At 44.9% G+C, this 17,487-nt stretch overlaps 1 protein-coding gene across 3 annotated transcripts in view; it reads right to left on the reverse strand.

Moving 5' to 3' along the window:
- LOC126541752 (insulin-like growth factor 1 receptor) overlaps nucleotides 1–17,487 on the reverse strand; it is a 239,561-nt gene that overhangs the window by 70,908 nt on the left and 151,166 nt on the right. For all 3 annotated transcript variants that reach the window (XM_050188677.2, XM_055076895.1, XM_050188678.2), the window contains exons 3-8: nucleotides 16,957–17,040; nucleotides 11,928–12,172; nucleotides 10,757–11,042; nucleotides 10,085–10,272; nucleotides 9,139–9,310; nucleotides 4,041–4,139 (exon numbers count right to left, since the gene is read on the reverse strand). In XM_050188677.2, coding sequence (XP_050044634.1) covers nucleotides 4,041–4,139; nucleotides 9,139–9,310; nucleotides 10,085–10,272; nucleotides 10,757–11,042; nucleotides 11,928–12,172; nucleotides 16,957–17,040 — 1,074 coding nt within the window. The remainder of the gene's footprint in view (nucleotides 1–4,040; nucleotides 4,140–9,138; nucleotides 9,311–10,084; nucleotides 10,273–10,756; nucleotides 11,043–11,927; nucleotides 12,173–16,956; nucleotides 17,041–17,487) is intronic.

Consider the following 17,487-nt stretch of genomic DNA (forward strand, 5'->3'; position numbering starts at 1 on the left):
CCATAATTATAGAATACCACAGAATAAATGTAAAGTCACGTACTAGTCATTGCGCGCCTGCCAGTATTTCACAACGCTTGCCAAGAAAAAAGCTGTAAGATATTTTTGAAAACAACAAAGGGATAAAAAAAATATGCACTGTTGACCAATATATATTCAATACCGCATTTGCTCGAATCTAACACGCACTTTTTTTCTGATAAGATGGGTCCAAAAATTGCGTGCGCGTTAGAATCGAGTATGACCCTAAATTTGCATTACCATATCACTATCGGCATTTCAAAATGGCCGCCTCGTACACATTTCGAGCCTAGTTGCCGTGCCTTCCTCCATGTGCTGTAGTACATGTGCTTAAGCTATGCTTCCTTTGGCTTACGTTAGTGCAAAGTCTGTCTTCCCATTCTCTGCGTCTGCACTAACACTGTGGAAGTGCCGACTGCAAAGACACGCCAAGTTTATCACGATGCCGCAATTAAAAGGAAGCAACCACGTGTGCGGAGACGGATGGAAACCGGGCCACATCACAGGCGTTCGGAGTTCCTGAAACGTTGTGTGCGGGACTGGTGCAAACAGGAGAGGCATTCTACACTACGGCGGTTGCTACGTACGACGCAGCCGCACGGCCATATCTTGAAAGTAATCTGCGATGGAGACAAGAATCTATGCATCTAGGCGTGCCGCGCTGTGTTCTCATCGCTTAGTTTGCATTGAAGCGAGAGGCTGCACTAAGGTCAATTTCCTCGCTCCTGCAACCGCACTTCCTCACTCCAGCGTTTTGAAAAAGAGTTTCCGCAGTCATCGAGTGAGACGTGTCCATATTTGCTTGTGCGCGCACGACACCATGCTTGTTAATTTACCGTAAAAACCCGCGTATAGTACGAGGTGGAATTATTGGGACGCAAAATGAAAGAAAAAAAAGTTTTGCTGATGTATAATACGAGTTAGGAAAACTCGAAGAAAATGTTTATTTAAATTGCAATCCGCACTTCAATCACTGTCTTCCTCAGCTGCACTCTCTTCGGATAGTTCTTTGTCGGACATATCTTCCCCGAGATACTCATCCTCTGCATCGAGCGCGTTCGAGATGCCGCACTTCTTGAATGCGTGACGCACAAGGTCCTCTGGTAGCATATGCTGGCCCAAGCGTTCACAATCACACTTGCATAGCGCGGCTGGCGAAGCCCGCTTTAGCCGCCCAGTCGGCGTCACTGCAGGCTCAGCTGAGTGCATCCAATCTGCAAAACACCGCTTGACTGCGTCCTTGAACGGCTTGTTCATGCAAACATCCAAAGGCTGCAGCTGAGACATCATGCCACCCGAGATAACGACGAGTTCAGTGCCGGATTCACGCAACAGCCTCTTCACTGGGTAGACCAAATGGCAACGAAATGCGTCCAGCACGAGGATGGACAGGAATGACAACAGTGCGCCGGGCCGCCTACACCAGACGGACTTTATCCAGTCGAGCACAAGATTCTCGTTCATCCAGCCTTTCTCATGGCATCTCATGAACACATTTTTTTGGCAGCTCCTCACCTTTAGGCACTGTCTTGCGCTTGAAGATGACATAGGGCGGAAGCTTGAGTCTGTCTGCCGTGCATGAGAACATGACGGTAACTTGTGTTTTCTCGTTGCCGGTGGACCGGACATAAACTTGTGAGGGGCGGTGAGGGCACGGTGAGGGGCGATGGCACGTCCAGATAAACCGGCGTTTGGTCAGCATTTTCTATTTGCCCTAGCTGGAAGTTCTTAAACTTGCGCAGCAGAATAATGTGGCGCTGGAAATCCACAAGCAGCTCTTCGAATGATTCGGATAGCTTTCGTGAAATCGAAATTCGGCAGCGTGAGGAAATACCATCACGGCACATGCAGCGATAAATCCAGTGCTTGCTCGCTTTGAACTCGGAGCTCGGTAGCCCTTTTTCACTTGCAAGCTCCTTAGCTTTTGCCTGCATAAGCTCCACGCTCACAGCTAGATGCGCGGCTCGCTGTCGGCGTACGAACTCCGCCAGGGCGAGTTCAATTTCCAGGGAATGTCCCACTCTTCGGGCCGCGAAAGCTTCTTCGCGTTCCGCTGCACGTGAAAAGGGCTTCCTTCTGTCAACGCCATCTGCGAATGCTTCCCTTGTTGACGCCAAACTGCCTCCCGGCCGCACTGTTGCCGATGTCCTGTGTGTTGCCGATGTCCGATGTCTCTTGAAAGCAGCCGAGTACTGTTTTCGTGGTTAAAAAAGAGATGCACTTCACGAAACATGGTTTACATGCATGCTGCCAAGGTGTGCGCTGAACAATAAAGAAACGATGCTGTAGTCACGCAGCAATAATGAAGCCAAGCCGTAGCCACGCAGCAATAACGAAGTCAAGCCATAGCCACGCAGCAATAACGAAACCAAAACTTCTAGCCCAAATTTCTGACTGAAATCTTCATTCGGATCCGCATATAGTATGAGGCGAAAATTTGGGACGCTAATAATAGAGAAAAGCCTTGTATTATACACCGGTTTTCACGGTAGTTAGTAAGCGAATGTTTAAGAGTTTATACAGCCGATAACACTACTATCCTTACTTTTCGTATAGCTGTCTACTAATATGCTATCGTAATCGACGCTTCGCCTTTCGGGCAAAACTGCTACTTTTATTTATCACCACTTTAGTGCATTGCGAGTAAACATTTGTTCTTTCCAAATGAGAGAAAGCTGTATTTCGGTATGAATGAATGAGGTGCACTGTACTGTAAAGGACTTTTCTTTTTTTTAGGTCACGGCAAACAGGTGCGCATTACAATTGAGGGCGCCTTAGAATCGAGTAAATACGGTAAGCTCATATATTCGAGCTTATATGCGGTTCCGCCAAAGGCACCATAAAGCCAGTGTAAAACAGCAATCGATATTTTATGTGTCGTACGATGGTTTATTAAAATTTTTGGATTCAATCTGCGCAAATCTCATCGTGAACATTGTTGTAACGAACGAAATTTCTGAGGTTTGAGGTTTCGCCAAACATTTCATTACGACCACAATCTGTCTGCTAAGATTGACTAAATATGAAACATTACATTTTTGGCTTCCTTCTTATGGGGAAAACAGCCTGACTTTGTGTGGTGTGGCCGGGAAGAACATCGTGCAGCCTGAGTGTAAATCTGAGTGATGATTGCAGTTGCCATTGGATATTTGTGACCAAGAAGTTTCATAAAAGCAAGCAGGTCATTTGGTAACGTGCCATGCTATCACCCCAGTAGGTGGACAAGGTACATGCGCGAAATAGATTTAGAACGTTGCACGCACGGCATTTGCCCATTAATCGGTGTAGATGCACCAATAGGGAGCAATACCGAGTGCAAGAATGTATAACGAAACCGATGAGCTAAACAGTAAGCAGACTGTACGACCTTATTCATTCGCGCGGCTTTCGTTCCCGACTGCCCTACGAAATGAGTGCCAGTTCAAATAATCTTTAGCTGGTCCACATATATGCAAAGGCGTAACACTTCTATAAAACATTCGTAATGCATTGTATAGCTTAAAACGGTTTTCATTTTCCTGTGGCCTAGTTACAATTATGCCACCAAACACACCCACACTTTGAAGATGCCAAGGCTGAAACAGGCTGCTCGGGCTTGAATTGCAAGGCGAAGTGCTAGCCAATGCGTGTCTACGGGCCGTGTGGTTGCCACTTAACAAGCACATAATACTAAATTTGGCAACTTCATTCGAAATTAGTATTTTGGTGCAAGATGGTGCAATTGACGCAGCACTCCCATCCCTGTGAATTCGCAGGCAATCTGGCCTGGCTGCCACCGGGTGACCCTAGGAGCACTCAGTGGTGGCCAGGTCACCTAAGACGAATCGAGCCGGTGCAGTGCGGAGATGCAGAAGAGAATGCATGAGCATGTGTGTTCCGGGACCACATGTGTATGCATACACGCTTGATTAACTTCTGCATGACTGCAATGAAGAGGGAGACCAACTAGCCAACAGGCTGATTCCCATAAACTGATGAAAATACAGCCGCATTTTTTTTACTTTTCATTGCATGCTCACCTCCTCCTCGAATCTGGATGACCAGTGACCCGTTGATGTACGTGCACCCCTTGAGCTTCTGGGCAGATGAAATGCTGTCAACCAGAAAACTCGAGCACACTGTGAAAACGACAAAAAGAAAACAGAGGAATACAGTGACCATCACAGCCAGCAACCATAGGTAGTCAAGATTGTTGCGAATACAGTCAGACCTCAATATAACAAACATGGATATAACAAATTATCATATATGTGTAATGAAGCAAAGCTCACTGGTATCAGCATGTCATGAATGTATGCTCATAATGAATACTGAATGGAATTAATGTATTTTTGTGTCTGATGCAACTTAGTTATAATGAAGTTCCGATTGTATAGAGTGACTGACTACTGTATAGAGTGATACAATGTGTCGTGAGACGTTGACGGAAATGAAATGACCATGATTTATAGTGACAGAATCCAGCACGCTCTTCGCAATTTAAGTAGGAATTATACTTTGAAATTGGCAAATAAAGTCTCAAACGCCAGTAAGTGGACAGGCCTGGCGATGAAACCTTGGTACTTCGGATGTAGTCTACAAGATTACTGTACGTAACTCAACTGTTACTAAGTGCAGCATAATTATTGCCTAAAATAGCAGTTGGTATATTATTAGACACTTGCGCTTTATTCTATGCTTCGGAAATTAAAAGCGCAAGCACGGCTACAGCAACAGGCTGAACTGCCTATCACGTGTGAAGGTGTTGTTTTGTTTCCAATCCGATTGGTTTCTTTTTGACTGGTTAAATATCAAAGCTCTTGGACAGGAAACCATGAAAACACGTAGCTACTATCACAGAAATAATTTAACACTTAGGAAAGCATGAATCGCAGGAACACCGACTTGATAAGCAAAATAATACTTTCTCACAGCTATGGCCGCACTTGTCATTTGGCTGCCATAGGAAAGCATGAATCGCAGGAACACCGACTTGATAAGCAAAACAATACTTTCTCACAGCTATGGCCGCACTTGTCATTTGGCTGCCATTAATACCGGCGTATAGTTGCTATCAGACACACCTATGACCATTTTCAGCATGCTTCCAGTGGACATCTACATCCTCATCGCAGATAGAAAAATTCAGATAAAGAATGTTTCACAGCGTTTTCTGCATTCCCACTTCTTGATTAGACTCTCTAACCACTGCATTAAAAAAATGGGTACCTCGAAAACTTTTTGTCACTCCCTTTAACTCACAACGATTACACATGTGCTTTACATTATATTACTCACATGACAACAAAAAAAATCCCGAGGACACCTAAGCGCTTCTTATGAGTTGTCAATGCTAAAGCATTAATGTCCAACTAAACGCCGCTGAGCAGTCCTTCGAATTATGAACTCCTCGTGGGCATGTGAGTGCGTTGAAATGCTTGGTGTGTTTTGATTTGGCCTTACCGAAGTGCAGTTAGAACGTGGGTGAGAGGTTGGACGGAAAAGGAACGTGCGGATTACACAGGCTTCCGAGAGTGAGGGTGACGTGGCATCGCGGTGATGCCCTCTCCCCTCACACAATACTGGGGCAGTAGGTGGTCCCTTTCGCCCGCTCTGCTCTGTCGAGGCTCGAGCCAGCAAGCGCGAGCCAGCATCACAAGCGCACCTCACACGCTCGTGATGTAGCATCGCAGCCAATGGGCCATTTGACACTTTCGCATAAAAATATAATGGCAGTTCCGACACGTTCAATTACACAACTATTGATTGATTAGATATTAGTAAAGAAATGTTCATTCACAACACGGTAACCAGAACGATTGCTCTTGCTGTAATGAAACATAGGAAGCTACCATTTCAACTACATTCCCAATTTTAGAAATCTTGCAGCCGCAAGTATGAGTTATTCAATTCAAAGTTCGACTGCAAGTTGTTTTAGAGCGCAGCTCTTTGGCGTCCGTTCCTGGGTTTCGCGTCGTCGTCGGCGTTGTCGTCGGCCTCGTAACCAGCTCCGCCCCCCTTTCATCCCCCCAGCGCTAGCAGCGACCGACTGATACCGCTGGATGCCGCTGACGCCGCTAGAGAGTCAAGATAACGTGACTGCATAGAACACCGTCGCCGCCATGCAGAAAGAGGAGGAAAGGGTCCCCCCCCCCTGTTCTTGTGTGGCGGATAGGGTGCTCTTCAGTTGCCGACGCGCCGGTTATTTAACGTAGGCCCCGGCACGTCGACGAATACGTGACCACCTTCCCACGGCTAGACCTGGTTCTTAGCGCTGCGGAAGCGAGGGTATCATATTGTTTGTGTCGGCATCGGCGGCGTTGTCCCTGAAACCAACTCCGCAGCTGGGGTTGACTCACTATCGGCGTCAGCGGCATCAGTCAGTCGCTGCTATCTCTTCCCTCCTCCCTTTATCGTGTTGTCCGCTTGCTGCGCGCGCTTCTGCCCCCATCGTTTGCCGCTGGGTGTACACGCCGCCCCCCTCCCCCCTCTTCCTGCGAGTCTCCAGTTGTCAAAGCGCCGGCTCGAACTTAATTCCTTTCTTCGCTCCTCCTCCAATGCAACCCCTGTGCGGTGGCAATCAGAGAGCCAGATCGGTGGCGGCGGATGTGTATATGTGCACCGCCCGAGCCGAAATTGCCGCTGCCGTTCGCCCTGTGCGGTGGCAATCAGAGAGCCAGATCGGTGGCGGCGGATCTGTATATGTGCACCGCCCGAGCCGAAATTGCCGCTGCCGTTCGCCACTGCGAAATTATCTTGCTGGTAGTAGCTGCCTACTTCGCCCCTACCGCACTCACGAAAGACGTCGTGCACATCCTGCAACTCGCATTAACCGTCCATCGATCCACACCGATGTTAGTAGTGGGGGACTTTAATGTTGACATAAAGACAAACAGCAATTTCCTAACACTTATGCGGGAGAACATCCCGTTCCTCTCGCTCGTAACGCGTCCCACGGCTGTGACAACCTCGCGAGGCACTTGTATAGATCTCGTCTTTGAGAATCAAGCATTGGTGTACCAAGTCGAACATATATCAGTCTATTTCTCCGACCACAAAGCTTCCTTCATGACTGTCAAGAACTGTTAGTGGAGTCTTTGTTAAAGGAATACGTGTGAAAAATAAAAAAAAAATTATGTGATAGCGCATACATGTGTTGCTCGATTTCTTTGCCTCAATCTATCGAAAAGGTGAAACAGCTTATTTGCTGCGCTCAAATTTCGCATTAGGAAGTAACGTAATCGTCGGTAATTTTTTTGTTTATGTGAGAGTGGTGCTCAATATATACCGTATTCACTCGATTCTAAGCACCCCCTTTATTTCACGATAGCGATGCCCAAAGTGAGGGGGGGTGCTTATATTCAAAAAATCTAGAATGCGCCCCCCCCCCCCCCCCTTGCTCTTTTCGCTGCAACATCATGACGAGACGGGTGTGAGAAATAAAATTTTATTCTGCAGACATCCAAAAGAAAAATCAGTGCAGACAGTGAACCCACCGCTTGTGTCGGATGCTCCGTTACTATCACTGCCACTCGAGTTCGTCGCAACGCTTGAACCGCCGTTCTCGGTGCCCCACAGCAGGCCGTCTTGCATTCCGCCAAAGTGGTTTGTGATCGAGCAGTTCTTAAATGATTTGACCACAACGTCCACTTGGACCCGCTTCCAAGCATCCAAAATCCACTTTGCAATGGTTGATGGGGACGCTTTCTGCAGCTTTCGCCGTACAGCCGTACAGTCCGGTTGTACGGCGTACTCGCGCCGCGGACGCCGTGCCACCTCGGGACTCTGACTATCCTACGGCTCCGGCTCGATGACAGAGTGAACAAGCGCGCCTGGCAGCCTTGGCTATGTGCTCCTTCTAACTAATAGGGGGGTGCTTAGATTCGCATGCAAACTTTTTTCCAAATTTTTTCGCGAAAATAGAGGGGGGTGCTTAGAATCGGGGGGTGCTTAGAATCGCGAAAATACGGTAATTAAAAAAAGAGATGTCTTTTTTACCTTAAAGCTTAGAACTCAAGTTATGCTAGGCATTCTGCATTGTTCGCCAAGTGGGCCCATGGTGCTATAGCTACACCATGAAAACAACTAAAGCTGCAAAAGAAGAAAGAAAAAGAAAGAAAGAAAGAAATCGGATGACACCTAAGCGTTTCTTGCGAGTTGTGAATGCAGAAGCATTAATGTCCAATTGAACGCTGCTGAGCGGTCCTCCAAGTTATCAACTCCTCACAGGCAAGTCAGCACATTGACATGTTGGCACATTTTTATTCAGCCTTACCGATGAGAAGTTAGAATGCAGGTGAGAGCTTGCGCAGACGAGGAACCCCCGAATAACATAGACTTCCGAGAGCAAGAGCAAGGGTAATGTGGCATCACGGCGATGCCCTCTCCCCTCATGCAATAACGCGCCAGCAAGTGTTCCCTTTCCAGGCTCGAGCCAGCAAGCGTGAGCCAGCATCATGAGTGCGCCTTGCATGCTCGTGATGTGGCGTCACAGCCAATGGGAAGTTTGGTGCCGTCTTTTTTTTGCTGTTACAGACGCTGCCAGCTTTTTCGCTCAATGGGCCATTTGATGCTTTCGCACCAAAAAAAAAAAAAAAATTTTTTAAATATATATGGCTGCAATTTGAGGCAGAGTGATCAAACCCGTGACATGGCGGAAGCAAGACTGATTCATCGAAATATGCTTTTTAGCACATTTCAACTTGATTCAGTGTTGGCAGGCTGACATTTCAATTGGCAGACCTACCTGTGTCTGACTAGCCTTACCATAGCTTTGGCACACTAATTTTGCGGTATTCAAGTAGTGATATCACGCAGGATAGGACGCACCACCAATCACAAAATCTATGAGCCAATGACAGGTTCCAAGTTCACCGTTGCTGTTTTATTTTTGTTTATAGTGGTGACACTTGTGTTTTACTAATGTGTTTGCTTCTCCCTTAATTAAAAAGGTCTTTAAAGATAATAAATGATGATGATGACGATCTAGTTGGTGATCACTGTCCCATCGTGCATTCTGGACAGTGTTTCACAAATGAATGAAGAGACAGTTGTACCTGTGGTACTAAGTTCTTCCTAAAGACCGGACATGAATGATGGGACGTGAACATTAGGATGTACAAAAGAAGTACAATTTACCTTTGGGACAAATTCCGTGGCATTGGCGACATGTTTGGCCCTCACGGACATAGTTGGGTGGGCACTCAAGCGTACAGGAACCATTGAAGGGAATGAAGGTCCAGATGGTGCCTTCCACTGTCGCCTCTTGGCGTCGACAGTATGCCTCATCTACACAGCGGCGTCCCATGAACTGCAGCCAATCAACATGAATTTAAGCAAATGAATTCAACCACCAGGCAACACAGCCCAAGTACTTAATACACCATTGTTGCATTTGTAGGGCTCTACGCACCGTGGACAGATGGCAGAACAGTTTGTACTTTTCAATCACAATACGATGACACACTGCATGGTAGCTTGCTCGTGAATTTCTTTAAAAATCATTTTCACTCTGTCGGTAACACGCAATGATGGGAGAGCATGTCGCTCAGGAGATTCGTGGTTTACGTGCAAGTTCCATAAATTTCAAAAGGCCACTGTAAGCTCTTATAGAACATAAGAAGAGACAAGTTGCGTGCACACTGGGATTGTGATGGCAACTACTACAGAAAATTCAGCAAGCATTGCACACCTGCACAAACAATTTGATGCACACTGCAATATCACCAGAATGCATTTCAATTGCACATAACAACATCCCAAGTCAGCAGTACGTGTCAGAAGGAGGAGGCAAATTATTTACAGAAAGGCAGACGGGTTACACTGAGCTTATGCCCTCTAACCTGCTACTCTGTGCTGGAGAAATGGAAAAAGGAACAAAAGGAGGATGGAAATGGTGATAACAAGAATAAGGGTGCAATTAATGCTAGTCAAAGCAGCATACTGGAATCACAATCTTGAGTCCAAGCACATGTGTAAGGCAAGCATAATGGAAATGGCAGTGGAATATACTGTTTTGCACCTTTGAAGGAACCTTAGTGTTTCGAGCGCAAGAAGCAAACACACAAAGTCTCTGCTTACTCACCACATAAGTATTTGGTGGACAGGTGTTGACACAGCCATTCTCATAGGTATAGTGTAGGCAGGCTGTGCAGACTGACAGCTCCCGTTCTGAGCCAGCACCACAGCCTCCAAGGCACTTGGGGTCGCAGCAGCGCGTGCCAGCCTCATTGTCACAGGTGGTGTGGTTCCGGTCGCAAATCGAAGGGCACACTGCAACACAAGAATTGTAGGAGATATGACGATGGTGCGCTTGCTCAGTTGCTGACCATCATTTACGCACCTTGGCACCTTAGAACATTTGAAATATCCTTGATTAACTGTGATAGAATATCCTTGATTAATTGTGATGGCTTCCCTCTCTGATAGCTAAATTTCGTTGCAACTTAGCCCCAATGCTACTCACAACAGTGTATTGGTTGCACTGTTAGAATATGATGTCAATCACCTGCAAGCATAGTTCAATGCATGGTTGATGAACCAGGACCTATATCTAGATCAGGAGAGTCAAGATTCTGTTCAGGGGAGTTAAATCTAGCAATCTGTGCTGTTCACTGCTACTTTCTTTTTTTTTTATCATTTGTTCTGCACTCAAATAATGTTTTGGATAAGGCAACTGTACCAACAAGCCTGAATTTCTTGCGAATGGTGTTCGTGAAGATATTAACAGAAGTATTCCACAAGAATAAAGACTCGCCTTTCTGACACCGCTCACGGTTCCAGCAGAGGCGGCTGCCCACGCCCACCCGACCATCTCTGAAGGGGCAGTGCTCGGGACAGGGCGTGCACTCCGTGGGGTCCCGGTTGTCCACAATGTGGTGGACGTCAGCCGCGTGTGGAGCTATCCGGTTCCAGTCCACCGTATTTGCGTGGCACAGGTTGGGATTCTTCTCAATGCGCACAGCCCCCCTCTGGATGTCCGTCAGCCGCGACAGCCCCAGCTCCACCAGCGACTCCACTTCGTATACTACCAGGGCATAATTCTGGAGCCACAGAGACAGGCAATGCAGCTTAGCCTTTAATCCATCACACACTGTACTTGTAAACCTCACAGTGATGTATTGAAATGGAAGTGCTTCCCACAAAAATTAGTTGAGGGAGCTCGGGCACTATTGCTAATGGGAGCTTCAAGTGCGGTAGTTCGGCCAGCGTGGGAATGATGGGCTGTATATGGATTTGCCTAAACTTTGTCTTTCAGTCTTCAAATGACTTTGTGACTTTGCAAGTTGATCATTTTCAAACAAAATATTGTTTTATAAATGGAAAAATCTTCCTTGATTGTGCATGCATGCAGTCTTATTGCCTTCAAGAAAAAGATGATGGCTTGAAAATTTCAAATGCAGCATGTAATAATTCCACAAGAATGCCTGAAGCCACAAGACGAATATTAGACAATCATGGCCACCAGCGCTCCCTCTAGTAACTTTGTAGGAAACTCTACAGTAAGTGCGACACAGGGGTGAGGGGTAGGTGAGATGTTGTTACCTCTCAGTGTTACCTTTAAGACTTTCAGACAAAATTTTTGACAGCAAGTTGTAGCTGCTTTCTCTGCAGCTACTGAAATGTCCAAAATGCCACAATAAACTGTTACTACTACATAAACATGCGCAATTATTATCCCACATAGCGCTAGGCAGTTTACAGTGAAGTGACAAAGACTATGTTCACTCATATTTGCGTCCCTACAAGCAATAAAAGCTATAGACCATAATATTGCACTGCAAAGCAGTTCAGTTAAAAAGATATTTAGACTTCTATTCCTGGTTGTATGTGCTTGTATTTACACTCAGCTTAATTTCTTGTAGAGACTGCAATGGAAATGAACAAGTGAGTAAATAAATCAATGAAGAAAAGAAAAGAATGGGTACCTCAAACAGCTGATTTCCCCGGATGACAGCCAGGTTTGGGAACAGCCGTCCCAGCGACTGAAGTCCCATGGCTCGGTAGAAGAACAGGAATCCTGTGATCTCCGTCAGGTGGGGGAAGCTCACGTTTGCCCAGACTTCGTTCGGACGCGTCAGCATGACCATGAGTGAGCCTTCCACCACTGAGCAGTTGCCCAACTGTGCCACTAGGCTGCTCACCCAGTTGCGCACCTCGATGTGGCCACATACTGCAACACACCAGTGATGGATCGCTGCCTTAGGAAAGTGGCTATCGAGCACTTGGCTTCCAAGATCGTCTGGACTTTCTTGCTCATCATTCCACTACTTCCCAGAGTGTGCTGTCTCTTATGCATATGCAGGAAAACAGACGCCAACAAACAGCCATGACAACAAAAGCATGCTACAATTTGAGCTGGTACGACTATGTTTCCAGTGTTCTTTTTCTGTCACTAACAACAGCAGTCACCTGGAGCAAAACATACAGAGATATGGGCTATTTCTTTGTTTCGATTCCTCCCATCCTAAGAGATTATATATATATATATATATATATATATATATATATATATATATATATACAGTCTAGCCCGGTTATAACGAAGTCAGCGGGAATCGGAAATCACTTCGCTATATCCACTATTTCGTAATATGTGGACTATGAAAAAAAAATGCAAACATGGGCATACCAATTTATTGCCGCTGAAAGAAGTGGTCCAGCGTCCCCTGAACACGTTTCGCGAGTGCGGACTTCAGGATTGCGGCTTCCATACCATCCAACTGCGAACCAAAGATCTGGTCGAACTCCAGACTCCCGAGGTACATCCGTAGCGTGTCAACAGCTGCGATGGCCGCTGCGGAGGTGACCGGCTAGGGGCACAACTAGCATCGTCGTATTCGCTGTCGGAGGCGCTGTCGGAGTGAAGCAACCTTTCGCTCCGCAGGAGAGCAGACGACGCCACGAAAGGACGCTGTCAGCCGAATTTTGCTCTTATTCTCGCAGAAAAAATCGCCTCAGGACGCAAAAATGTGTTGATTGACAGATTATCTTTCAGTTGGTATTAAATGTCTTCGTTATATCCGCTGACGCGCTCTTATTTACTTCGTTAAAACTGGACCTAAAATGTATTGAAAATGCAAAAATGAGAATGGGAAATTGAAATGCCTTCGTTATAACCGCTATTTCGCTATAATTGGCTTCGTTATAACCAGGCTAGACTGTATATATATATATATAGTAACAATATCAGGTGTGTGTCCAAGCACGGGATGGCTCTGCATGCTTATACCATCATTACAGCACGGGTCACAACAGTGCATGAGAGTCAGCTTGCAAGCTTTTTTATGGTCATTGTTTACAGTGCTGTTGTTATTTGCATTATTGATGACAGTTGTAGTAATGGTGGTGATAAGGGCACCACTCTTGCAACAGGGTGGTTGAGCAGGGTACCAAACACATTTGTTTTACACTTCTGCTGTGTACTTAAATATTTTATATGATACTAGGTGGGACTGTGGCACCCTCTCCATGAAACTGCCTGATTCAAGGAAGGCAGCAGTGCACAGCAGAGCCTGGCCTCTGAAATTACTGACGTGGTGTCATACACTCTTAAACAAAATCACACCCGCTGGGTCGTATCTTGCCGCAAAAAAATAATTGTCGTCTGGCTTGTCTGCATTTCCTTTCTTCAACGCTGTGAGCTCGGTACTTCCAAGTCACGAACGGCATGCATGTTATCAGCATGACAGAGCATTCTCAACAGGAAAGTAGCGAGCGCAGCGTTTTCAAGAAAGGAAACACAAGCAAGACAGACGCCAATTATTGTTGTGTGGCAAGATATGACCCAAAGGGTGTACATTTGTTTAAGAGTGTACAGTACAGCATCAGGTTGTTTGAACACAAAGTAGACAAATGCTGTACTTTAGCAGACATTTCACTTTTCTATCAACAGACAGTCCTCATTGGTGATGTGCCCCTAATTTTCACCCTAGCTTCGTGAGGTGTCCTGGTATTTTAAAGGCGACAGCTTAAGGAACACGCAAGGGAAAGAATATTAATGCAAGGAGTCAGACGGAGGACAATCGGAGCAGGTTTTTGTTTGCATTAAAGCATCAAACTAGACAAAACATACGAAAAAAAATATGACGAATAGCATTATGTGGCTTCCGGCTGGTTTCTTTAACCTTCTAGTTACTGACAGACCTTTCGGTAAATCTTACAAGTAATCCTGAACACTCTCCATAAAGGCCATCATCAAATTGTTGGTGTCAAAAGCCACAAAATGAAAGTAAATTCATTACAATGCTGTCTACAAGCTTTTCTTTTTCTGCATGTTCTAAGGTGAGCCTAGGACCATGGATAGGCAACAACTGTCTTTTGAATTGCGAAGCAATAGAAAATGTGTTGACAAGCTTATGTTTACATCAAAGTGTATTTATGTAAGAAACCCAGATGCATCCTTTACACATGCACCACTATAAAAAACAAATGCCACCAGCAACATGCAGAGTACCTTGGTGTCATATTTAATTTTCAAAGGCAACACCTTTACAATTAATTTTCCATAATTTGCTACAGCTCGGATATACATGGTGGGACTGTTGCTATGCTGGGTCACTGCCCCGAACTGAAAGAAACAAATTGCACAGGCAAGCGGAAATGAGTAAGTGCTTTACAAATGGAAGTTGGCAGCGAGTCTTCAAACCAACATGACTGCACAAATGCCAGCCCTCTTGAGTCAGACACGTGTTTTCCAGGAAGATTCTTAACAAAGAGGAATTTGTTAAAAAAAAAAAAGATATAGCAGGGGTCAATGGTAGAACAAAACCACCAAGTCTTTTGCACAGTTTACAATACCCTACACCTTCAGCCACACTGAGACAAGCTTGGCAAAGGGTACACCACACCAGTCATAACAGCAGGATGCCCTGACGTGTCATCAAAATCCCTCATCAAGAAGCACGAGAGCAACAAGGAAATATAAAGTCACAACAAGATGAGAAGCATGCACGGGGCTAGACAAAGGACATTTAAGCAAGCATGACGGGAGCTTTTGGCTCTGTGACACAGTGCTCTAAATTTAACTCCCCCGAGAGATGCCAGTCGCCCACGCCACAGGCAGGCCCAGAGCCTTTCTCTGTGTCACCAACACTTGGCTGCCAACCAAGGCAGATTACCTCAAAGGCTGCCTGTAAGGAAAGAAGTGCCAACACACAGACAGTCCAGAAAGTTGACCCGATCTGTCAGACACCACGCACCCATCAGTCCCCATGATTGTGTTGCACATTTACGTCTGCTGGACCCAATGAATTCGGGCACTGTGACACACCAGAATGATAAATTCGGCCGCCACAATGTGGCAACTCATAAAGCAACACGTGCATTTCCACAAAAAAGTTGTGGACACGACAAGACAGCGCTACAGACATTTTTACGCTTTAATTTGCAAGAGGATTTGCAATATTTGTAGATGGCTGTAAAAGAGAAAATGTTCCTGTTATTTCTATCACTTTTTTTTTTCTAAGCTGTATACAAGGTTGCACGTAGAAGCTTCGCAATGCCCACAGCCTTAATTACCATCTGCTGCAAAAGTTCCCACTCTAAACCACTTGCAGGCAACAGCCCAAAAGCAATGTTACAATACTGATGGATTCTGGCATATTTTCTCAGTGCAGAAGACTAGAGAGACTCATTTACTAATAGAAAAGCCTAGATCATAGTGTGACAGCACCCCCAAATTATTATAATGTAATAGGGCATCAAGCCCTTTGGATCAAGCACTATGGAAAATTGATGGCATTACGAATGCTGGATATTAAAAAAAAAAAATCATTTAATAAATAATAACAGCTATTCAACTTCTGAGCTTAGATAGATGCATGGTATAACACAAACAAATAATGCAGGTAACTTTGAGCACATAGGCTATTGAAACAAGTTTGAGAGAAAGAAAGCACTCAACTTAAGTTGTAAGCCCTTGTAATAATAATAATAATAATAATAATAATAATAATAATAATAATAATACCTTCACAAATTTGGAGAATGAGCAGCTGATATGTTGAGATCTGCAGCTATGTCAAGGATAATAAGTTGCTTCTAGGAGGAACCAATCTGGTTAAATAGACTGTTCTAGCATACCATTATCACCTTATCACTACTGATGTGATTGCTATGCACTGTGTGTATATGGGATGGTAATATTAAGGTGGTAGTGCCATGCCAAGAAATTTGAGTGACAGGAGGCACTTACTATAGTGAAACACTTTCACACAGAAACAATGCAGATCCGTTGAGGTTTATGACATACTTATATCGACATTATACGACTCAAGAAGAGCTTAAACAAACACAGCAATTCTGTACGTGCAGCTAAACATCTAAAGGAAACACACGTACAGAGGTGAAGGAACAAGAGAAGGGGCTGACTTTCAACTAGAGTTGGTACATGAACAAATATAGTACATGCAGGATATCACCATTATCACCTAGAAACATAAGAAACAACAAGGTGGCTGTCCTTGTCTCGTCTTCCAGACACATGTGTTTCCTTGCATTATTTAGCCACAATGAGTTCATTTGATTAGATCAACTTTTAATGCTTCTACAAGTCCTTACACTTTAACAACGTCAGCATTATGCACGGTGCTGCTGCTGTCCTCGCAGAAAATGTACCTTTTTTTCTAGTGGCCTAAATTTGCACACTTTCCTTTGAGCTTCTACATGTTTTTCTCGAATGTAAGCCAACATTAGATGATATAGGTACACCGCTAGTACCTGCGTCAAACTTGTTTCAGTGATTGGCAAATTCGAATGCCATTCCTGCTTCAGCATTATTTTTCAGCAGTAAACGATCAAACCCTGTTTCTTTAATTTCACCCAGTCCTGTTAAAACGGCTCCTGATGGAACACAATGATGTGAAAAGAAATAAAGGAATAAGTGAAACAGTCCCACAGCCCTTTAAGGGGTGCAAAGCTCAAAACAAAAGCGACAAAATCTGTTGGAGAACTTACTCGTGCGATTTGGGTTCCTAGAGTAACGGCTGGCCGGATACGGGGCCAGCTGCGTGGCACTCCGCTTCACCAACGCTGAAATGCCTGTTGTGGAAGAAAATGAAATAGTGTTAAAAATGCCATTACATACACTAGAATGAATTCACTGAAAAGTCACTATGACCACAATATCATACAAAGTGCACAGACACTATGCTAATTCTTAATATACATTCAGGCTACAAGTGGCCAGCAAACATAACTAAGAGATGTTGAAGTGAACTGTACCTCATCATACAGGCACAGTTAATCGCATTCAGAGGCTAGGACAACAGAGCGACCAGTCAGGTGCAACCACATGACCCATGTATGAATATGAAAAATAGGCACAGGCATACACACTTGTCACATACAAAACTAGAAGCACAGTAAGTTATTGGTTTTTATGCCTTCATTTTATGCGATGATGTAAAGCGATGATGTAAAGATGATGGCGATGAAAACTCTATGAAACTCTTTTTTTTTATTTACTATTCCATTTGATGTTGACAT

The sequence above is a fragment of the Dermacentor andersoni genome, chromosome 2 (assembly GCF_023375885.2).
Source record: "Dermacentor andersoni chromosome 2, qqDerAnde1_hic_scaffold, whole genome shotgun sequence".
In the NCBI taxonomy this organism is placed as follows: Eukaryota; Metazoa; Arthropoda; class Arachnida; order Ixodida; family Ixodidae; genus Dermacentor; species Dermacentor andersoni.